The sequence below is a fragment of the Otolemur garnettii genome, unplaced genomic scaffold (genome assembly GCF_000181295.1).
Source record: "Otolemur garnettii isolate 467f Iridium unplaced genomic scaffold, OtoGar3 scaffold00198, whole genome shotgun sequence".
Lineage (NCBI taxonomy): Eukaryota > Metazoa > Chordata > Mammalia > Primates > Galagidae > Otolemur > Otolemur garnettii.
In genome coordinates, this window is record NW_003852593.1 from 1195086 (window position 1) to 1203798 (window position 8713).

At 56.7% G+C, this 8713-nt stretch overlaps 2 protein-coding genes across 2 annotated transcripts in view; both read left to right on the top strand.

Moving 5' to 3' along the window:
* The first annotated feature begins 3302 nt into the window (after positions 1-3302).
* CUNH4orf48 (chromosome unknown C4orf48 homolog) lies at positions 3303-4600 on the top strand. The gene is made up of 3 exons (XM_003801149.2): positions 3303-3432; positions 3645-3733; positions 4498-4600. Exons 1-3 carry the CDS (start codon positions 3303-3305, stop codon positions 4561-4563), a joined length of 285 nt encoding a protein of 94 aa, XP_003801197.1. The 3' UTR covers positions 4564-4600.
* A 3347-nt stretch (positions 4601-7947) lies between these two features.
* NAT8L (N-acetyltransferase 8 like) overlaps positions 7948-8713 on the top strand; it is a 14110-nt gene continuing 13344 nt past the window's right edge. The window contains exon 1 of the mRNA XM_023507702.1: positions 7948-8066. Coding sequence (XP_023363470.1) covers positions 7948-8066 — 119 coding nt within the window. The remainder of the gene's footprint in view (positions 8067-8713) is intronic.

Genomic DNA, 8713 nt, shown 5'->3' on the forward strand with positions numbered 1-8713 from the left:
GCCGAGCCTAAACTCATGTTTAATTAAATGAAATGCCTAGGTCATTTCCAAGGTGTGCTAAAATTATAAGAGAGGCATAAAAATTTGTTATTTATTGGTAAAATAAAACTTTTGTCTAATTCAGAGTTATTTAAAGGTTATTTCAAAATATGGATTTAAAAAGAATAGAAACAAGATACAAAAGAATCAGTATGAGAGAGAAAGAGATATGAAGAAAGTTAGGGGTATTAAGATGTATTTTTCATAAGAAAGCTAAAAAAAAAAAAAAAGAGGACAATTTTGTGTGAGAAAGAATCTTGCACCATTGGTTATCGTCCTTAAGTGGTTATCTCTCTTAAGTGAAATGACTGGGGCCAGGCACAGTGGCTCACACTTCTAATCCCACATCTTTGGCAGGCCCAGGTGGGAGGATTGCTTGAGGCCTGGAATTTGAGAGCAGCCTGGACATCATCATAAGACCTCATCTCTACCAAAAAAAAAAAAAAATTGGTTACCTTTAAGCCTAGGTTCGTAGCTCAAAACTATTATGCAAACTGAGATTATCATTTTACTTTGTATTTTTCTTCTTAAACTTTTTACCTGTTACCTGCTAAATATCTGCAGAAATACAATTCCTAACAGAATAAGGCTGGCCCAGCACTTTGAGATAACAGCCAATACCTGCTGAACAGACAAAATTGAACCTAAATTGGGCTTCAGGTGACAGCCACAACACCCGGCTATTTTTCTGACTGCCACTCCCTCCAACCCTCATTACTCAAGTGTGGGTAAAAGAGTTTTCACACCTTTTGTGGCTTCTAGCTTCCAATCCCTCCTTCTAACATAGGCTGCACCAGCAACTCACGACAGGTTCATCCCAGAACCAAGGGACAATCAAAACCTAACTTCAGGATAGGTGATCAGTGATGTTTTTGGAGAAAGTTCTTAACCCAAAGGTGGAAATATGAAAGTGACTAGAACCAAATGGAGTCACTGTGTGAAAAAGCAGCAGCAACAACCACCACTACCCTGAGGAAAGGCCAAGGAGGTGGCTCCCACCTGTAATCCCAGCACTCTGGGAGGCCGAGGAAGGAGGATCCCTTGAGCTCAGCAGTTTAAAACCAGCTGACATCTTGAGTTTCACTCAGAGTGACTACTGCATTTCTCATCTGCAAAGATGGCTCAGTAACTGGCCCAGCTCCTCCTTTCCTGCGTCCCCCCCAGCCCCACATCCAAACACTCACCACACCCCTTGCCCTCTCCAACTCTTGGACTTAAGAGATTCTCTTGCCTCATCCTCTCAAGTGGCTGGGACTACAGGTGGCAGCCACAACGCCTGGCTATTTTTAGAGATGGGGTCTTGCTCTAGCTCAGGCTGGTGTCAGATCTGGGACTACTGGCATTAGTAGGTACATGCGAGGGAGTGTGCAGAATGGCCCCACAAAGAATGACCTGGTTGGTCCATGTCCCTGTGCTGTGGTAGAGAGTGCCTGGTCTGTCTTCTTACTGAGCAGCTAGCCCAGTGAAGGCAGGTTTGCACCTGTCTTTGCTCCCTCTGGCATCAGCAGCATCCAGAACGCGCACACGTGTGGGTGTGGGATGCACTATGAGGGTCCAGGGACTTGGACCTGTGCAGGCACAGAAAAGGGTGGCCACCCCAGGGCCTTAATCTGCAGGCCAGGCTGGAGTGTAATGGTATGACCACAGCTCACTGCAGCCTGGAACTCCTGCGCTCAAAGGTCCTCCCACCTGGGCATCCCAAATAGCTAGGACTGTAGGTGCCATCGCACCACGAGAAGATACTTTGACTAGAGGGCATGGGGCTGCTCTGGCACGGCCCTGGGCCCTCGGGTTGCTCCCCAAGAGCACCACAACTCACAGACTGTTTTTTGAGACAGAATCTGCTCTGTCATCTGTCACCCAAGGCTGGAGTGACCGTGTCCGCTTGACCCCAAGCTCCAGGAGAGCAGAAATGTACAGGCGCGCCACACAAGTGAACTGCAGGGGCTCTCCGAGGGCGCAGAACCTGGGATCCCCCTGGGACACAGGGGACCCGTAAAGCGACTGGGTTCCTGAATTCCAGCGTCTGCCCCGCAGAGAGGGACAGACACGATCACCCCCCCACACACACACCTGGCTTCCCGCTCCCGCTCACGGTCAGGACACCCACTTCCGGCCACTCTGACCGCAGAAGTGGGCGCCCAGACGTCACCACGTGGTGCCTGGGAGGTGCGAGGGAGAGGGCAGCTGGCTGGGGGGGAACCCAGGCTCGGCCTCACCCACTGGGAAGGGGACCTGGCCCGCGGCCAGGTGCGCCACCCGTGGAGGACGCGGACACTCATGTGGGCCTGGGCGCCTTCTCCCGATATCACGGCGTCTGCAGTGGGACCGGACCCGGGCTCCGGCGGCCAGTGGAAACCATACCTCCCAGACGGCGCGGCCGTGAGGCGCCCCCGGGGTCCCCTGGCCACGCGAGGCTCCGTAAGTGGCACAACGCCGAGCTCACCCAGAAGCGTTCGCTTCCAAGAGGAGGGGGCGACGCGGAGAAACCGAAAGGCTGGGGGTTCCCTCCCCCATGCCGTGGGCCAAGGCGGGGCTGTCCCAGGGTGAGAACGGCAGAGAGAGGACCCTAGAGCACCCCGACCTCCCCAGCGGCCCGACCCCGCCCTGGCGTGCGCGCGCCCGCAGTACCCGCACCCTCGCCTGCTCGTCTGTCGCCTCGTCCCTCGGGGCAGACCCCGCGTTTCCCGCTGCTCCGGCTTTGTTCCCGCCTGATGCAGCCTCCATGCAGCCCTTAGATTCCACCCGCTGCAGCCCGGACGCTACTTCCGGGGACCGCCTGTGGAAGTCTCGGAGACCCCTGAATCCTTTCAAGCTGGAGGGTAGCGCAGTCTCCGGGTTTCCATGACGACTACGTCAGGTGGGGGCGCTATAGGGGTCGGGGCGCATGCGTGATGCGCGGCGCACGCGGACCGTGGTCCCGAGTCGCCCCAGCTACTGGTCTCGGGGTCCCTGAACTGTGGTAGGGCGGGGATGGGGACGTCCAGGTGGGGATTCTTGTCATTCTGGGGGAGAGCTGGGGTCGCAGGTCCGTGGAATAGGGCCGGGATCCGCGGCCCTGGGAGTGGGTGGGGCGGGGGTCGCGGGCCCAGAGAGTGGGGAGTGGGCTGCACTTCGCCATCCTGGGAGTGGGGGATGGGATGGGGCGCGGGCCTGGGGGGTGGGGCGGAGGTGGCGGTCCTGCGAGTGGGTGGGGCCGGGGGCGCGGCTGGCTCCGTTGACCCCCTCCTGCCTGATGCAGGGCGGCCCGGGCTTCCTCGGCCATGGCCCCTCCGCCAGCGCTCAGGTTCCCGATGTCGCCGGCACCACCGCTGCTGCTGCTGCTGAGCTTGGCGCTGCTGGGCACCCGGGTCCGCGCCGAGCCCGCCACCGGGAGTGCTGTCCCTGCGCAGAGTAGGTGCCGCCGGGCGACAACCTCGGGTGGGGGTGAGGGGATGCGTACTGGCCGTGCCTGTCCTTTGTTCCCGAAGCGGGTGTTGCCCTCGGCGGGAGATGGCGGGGTGAGGAGTGAGGCCCAATCTTGGCAGAATGGGTGTGGGTAGGGAATACAGGGCCCTTCCTGGCGGGACTGCCCCGAAGACTCCCGCCCTGACCTCCCCGCACAGGCCGCCCTTGCGTTGACTGTCACGCGTTCGAGTTCATGCAGCGAGCCCTGCAGGACCTGCGGAAGACGGCCTACAGCCTGGACGCGCGGGTGAGCCCACCGCAGCCCCAGGGTGGTCCTAGGCTTCACTCGGTCTTGGGATGGGTGCACAGGAGGCTGATTTGCGTTATGTAGAGCCAGCAGTTAGGGGATACCCTGGCACTTCCCTAATCATCTATCCCTGTTTGTGGGGAGCCTCTCTGGACGCTGTAGACACACTCCACGTTTAACATGCTTTCTTGCTCCTCTGCCTCCCAGTCCTGTGATCCTTTCACCCTTGGTCTGGGCGTTGTGTCCTCGGAAGGGACCCACAGCCCAGTCCAGAATTCCCCAGGTTGGGGGTGAGGCCCAGGGCTTGGAGAAGAAATTGAAGAGGAAAAAGAGGGTGTGGCTGGAACATGAGGGATGGGGGAGGCGTGTAGGTGCACAATGACTGAAACTGAGTTTTTCTCGGTGGCAGAAGCTTGTACTTCTTCCTAGAGGGAGGAGTGTTCAGTAAGGACCCACCCCTTCCCAGTCTTGCTATTCTTCTCTGGACAGCTCCAAAGGACCCAGGCTGACCTGGAGCCCTTGCTTCACCCTTGAACCTGGAGCTGGGTCTTGGAGAACAGACCCCCCCACCTCTCCTTGGGGATTCCACAGGGGGTGTTGACAGATGGTGTGCCCTGAGAGAGGGAGTGGGCTTGAAGAAGGCATGGCAGTCATCCCAGTATGGTGTCAGCCTCAGCAGGCCCTGTTGGAGCAGGTGGTGGTCCTGGGGGAGAGGGCCAGGGGGCAGCCATGCCACACTCTAATGGTCTCTTGTTGCTTTACAGACAGAGACTCTCCTGCTACAAGCTGAGCGCCGGGCCCTGTGTGCCTGTTGGCCAACTGGGCGCTGAGGACCCTCACCAGCACTGCCCCCTGTCAATAAATGCCAGGACAGCATGCCTGTTTTCCTGTCTCCCTGCTCTGGACACCAGAGCCCCCTGCGTCACCCCAGGAGCCCGGGGTTGGTTGGGCCCCTTTCTGGGCCTTGTTTTTCCCAGTTCTGTGTGAGTGGTGGCCCCCCTCAGCACCTGTCCCACACCAGAGCTGAGTGTGTAGATACACACGTCCCTAATCACCCCAGGGCCTACATGCACAGGCCATACGTGTTGAGCAAGCCTACCTTCCAGGGGCCCAAGCATTGGCTGCCTAGGGACACTGGCCTGGCCTGGTGCCCCAGAGCTGAGCTCCCTAAGCCCTCTACACGGAATTGGGTCCCTGGGGGCTGAGCTGCAATCTACACAGCTCTACACAGCCTGTGGCTGCTGCCATAGGGAGGGCTAGGCCCACCTCTCTCCAGCCTTAGCCCTTTGCGTGGTTCCTAGCCCCCCCACACACACATGGGGAGCTGGCCTTTGCACCCAGTGCCCAGCAGGTGACCTCAGGATGAAACAGGCAGCATCTTCCTCCATTCTTTTCTTTCTGAGATGGAGTCTGATTTTGTTTGGGGGGTAGAGTGCTGTGGCGTCATAGCTCACAGATCTCAAACTCTTGGGTCAAAGTGATCCTCATGCCTCAACCTCCTGAGAAGCTTGGACTATAGGCACCACCTCAACGTCTGACTATTTTTTCTACTTTTAGTAGAGGTGGGGTCTGGCTCTTTCTCAGGGTGGTCTTGAACTCCTGAGCTCAAGGGATCCACCCACCTCAGCCTCCCAGAGTACCAGGATAACTGGCATGAAGCGCTGCACCCAGCCCCTTCATCCTTTCTGTGTGTGTGTTTTTAAAGTACAATTAGAACTTTTTATCAAAGTGATGCATGTGCACTATTAGAAACATCCAGGAACAGTAGCACAAAGAACTAGAAGTGACTGCCATTCACGTGAGCAAGACAATTGGTCTCTGTGTGGCTTCAGCTCCCTGGCTGTCACTGCCACAGCACAAGTGCTGCTATCTTGGGCAGGTAGGGCCAGATATCCCCAGCCCACTGCCCCAGAGAACTTTAGATCACCAGCCCCCACCTCTTCTGACTGTTGGGGTCTGACACCATGGTCCTGCCATTTTGCCTTCCTCCACCACCCTCCAGACCCCTGGCTGTCCTGACTCATGGCTCCTGGGGGAGCAGAGTGCTCCCCAGAAGCTCCCTGCAGTGCAAACCCAGCAGCAGGTGGCCTGTGAAGAACTCAGAAGCAGGCCTGTGGGTCCATCAGGGCTGGGGAAGGCCTGATGGGCTTCCTGGGAGGACAGGTGGGGACAGAGCCAGCACAGGCAACTCTGTAAGGAGTTTGGCTTGATGCTTGCCCCATGATGCCCCAGAGTCATGGGGCAGCTCCCACGGTGACTGAGGCTGAGTCACAGAGCATCCTAGTGTCTGCTGGGAGGTGCTGTTTATGGTATGGCCAGTGACCTGGGAATGTCTCTTACCCCAGACACCTGCTTTCCTGGACTTCGTGTCCACCCTGTTCCTTTTCCCTACTTCTGCCTTAGCTGTACATTCTCCAGCATCTGGTTGCCCCTTCATCTCAGACCCTCACCCTCCTGCCTGCCAGCTGGGCATTCCTGCTGTTCACCCTTCATACTTGTAACTCTGAGCCAACTTCCCCCAGACCCTGTGCCCTCTTCTCCTGCTGCCTGCTTTCAGGTCACCCTGCAGAAAAGTGTCTGAAAATGCCTCTGACAGCTCTCTGGGCCCAAACCCACTCCCTCCTCGCCTCTGTAGACTCTGTCCCTGGGAGATGCTGGAGTGCCTGCCTCTGTTAGCAGTTCCTTCCTGGCAGCCCTAGAAGAGTGAACTTTGTTCTTTTCACGCCTGGATCAGTGTTGCAGAGGAGATTGAGAGGAGGGTGGGCTCTCAGATGTGGGTGCCTACACCCCCCCCCCAATCTGCCTGCAGCAGGTCTCTGGAAGGTTCCATGGATGTGTTTTTAGCCCTTTTTGCATTGGTTCAGTGTGCTGAGCAGGTCGAATCTGGAGTCTTGTCTCTTAGCTGAGAGAAATTGTTACTTCACTGCTATTTCTTCCCCTCCCTTCCTCTCCTGAACTCCTGTTAAGTGGTGCAGTGGGCCTTGAATTGCTCCCTTTTTCCTCCCCATTTCCTGGCATGACCATAGCTCATGGCATCTTTGAACTCCTAGACTCAAGCAATCCTCCTGCTCAGCCTCCGGAGTAGCTGCGATTACAGGCACCACCGTGCCCCAATAGTTTTTCTGTTTTTCATAGAGACGGGGTGTCCTCCTAGTCTCAAGTGATCCTCCTGCCTCAGCAGGACAGACAGCTCTGGGCCAAACGTGCTCACCTGTAATATGAGCCCCTGATGCCAACCTGGGGCTGACCTGCAGCTTCTAGCACAGCTTCCCCTGGGATAGGCAGGTAGCACCCCTCACCGAGGGGGAAACAGGAGAATGGCATGGGACCTCCGAGGATTTGTGCAGTCTTCCCCTTTTGGGGAAGGGAAGAGGGCTCTAGGCTCCCCAAAGATTCACCTAGAAGTGTTTTTAGACTCCCAGACCTTCCAGATGTCTGTCCCCAGGCTCCAGCCCTGCCCCTTAATGAGCAGAGTGTGGCTGATCCCTCCCCACTCCCAAATTCTTTATGGAGTGTTCAGGCTCCTGGGGCCCAGGGGGTGGGGTGCAGGCCCCACCAGGCCATGAAAGCCCCGGGAGGAGTCACATGGCTGTGGAGGCCTCAGGACTGAAAGGAGAGGTCAGGTCAGCAAGTAGGATGGGCTTCTGTAGCCGCAGAAATGGGGACTCCCCACCACCTCTGTTCTGGGGCCTGGCTGTGGACAGCAGAGCAGAGGTCACCTTGGGGTCAGCAGAGGCTGGACCCTGACCTCACTCTACTCTGAGGTTGGGGTTCGGGGGAGAAGGAGGCTCCTCCCCTTGCTGGCCCAATCAGGAGCAGGAAAGAAGGTCCCCAATCTCTGCTCTAAGAACTCAAGTCCTCACACCCACCTGTGAGCGGGCCCCGCCCCTACAGCCGCACCTGCCCGCCCCCTACTCCACCCTGCTTGTCTCTCCTAGGGCCCCCGGCATGCCGCACCCTCCCAGACACTTGCTGCCGTCCGCCCACCCACCTCAGGACACTGGCAGCTGCTGCTGTGGTTCAGCGTTGCCAGGTGTCAGGGGCTTAATTCCGGATCGTCTGTGTAATTTTGTTTTGCTCTCCTGAGAAGTGTCGACCTAATGGAAAAAAACTGATGTAAAATTAACTTGAGAGTTTGGGTCAACTTGGCCCAAATACTCTCTACTTACAATAATTTCTCCTCAGTTTTTTCCTTTAGGTCAACATATCTGGCCATGGGGATCCAGAGCGGCCACCCCTCCCCGGCCACCCAGCATTCCCTGCAGGGCCTGGCGCCAGGCACCAGAGCCCACTGTGAGGTCTCGCTGTGCGCACAGGGCAACCGCCCTTCCAGGTGAGGCCAAGTTTTCTTCCGGCTGTTCTTCTGCAGGAGATTACAGCACAGGGCTCTGTGGAGAGCTGCCTCCGCCTCCTGGAGGTCGGCGGCGCTGTCTGGCGCTAGTAGGTTTGAGAGGTTAAGGACCAAAAGTAAATTATCCCGAGACGTGAACGAAAGGAATCAGAGTCCAGGTTCTGTGTGGGAAATGCAGCCTTGATTCCACTCGGGTGTGAGCGAGCTGAGTCTGAGAAAGGAGTCAGCACGTGGGTTAAGGTGGATGGGAATATGAGTTCAGAGCGATAGGGATTGGTGCATTCATTTTTTCCTAGGCAGGACGTTCTATTTGGGCGGGTCCCTACATTGGGCCTTATGAGGTTTCACTTCTTTTGGACTAAAATTGCAAAGCATGGTTTAAAACATTGCAGCTGTCTTCTGTGGCTCATAATTTGGGACATGTCTTTCCCCCGTGGCCAGTTCCTGTTCCAAACTGAAGGGTGCATGGCAGTGAGTCCCAACAAGATCAGGTGACTCCCCTCCTGAGTCTAGTGGGCAGCCCAGGTGACCGGACACTGCACAGGTGTCAGGACTGCTGTCACGGACAGGAAGCGGCCACAGAGGGCATTCTTCCCCAGAAGGACATTCCAGGGATTTTTTTTTTTTTT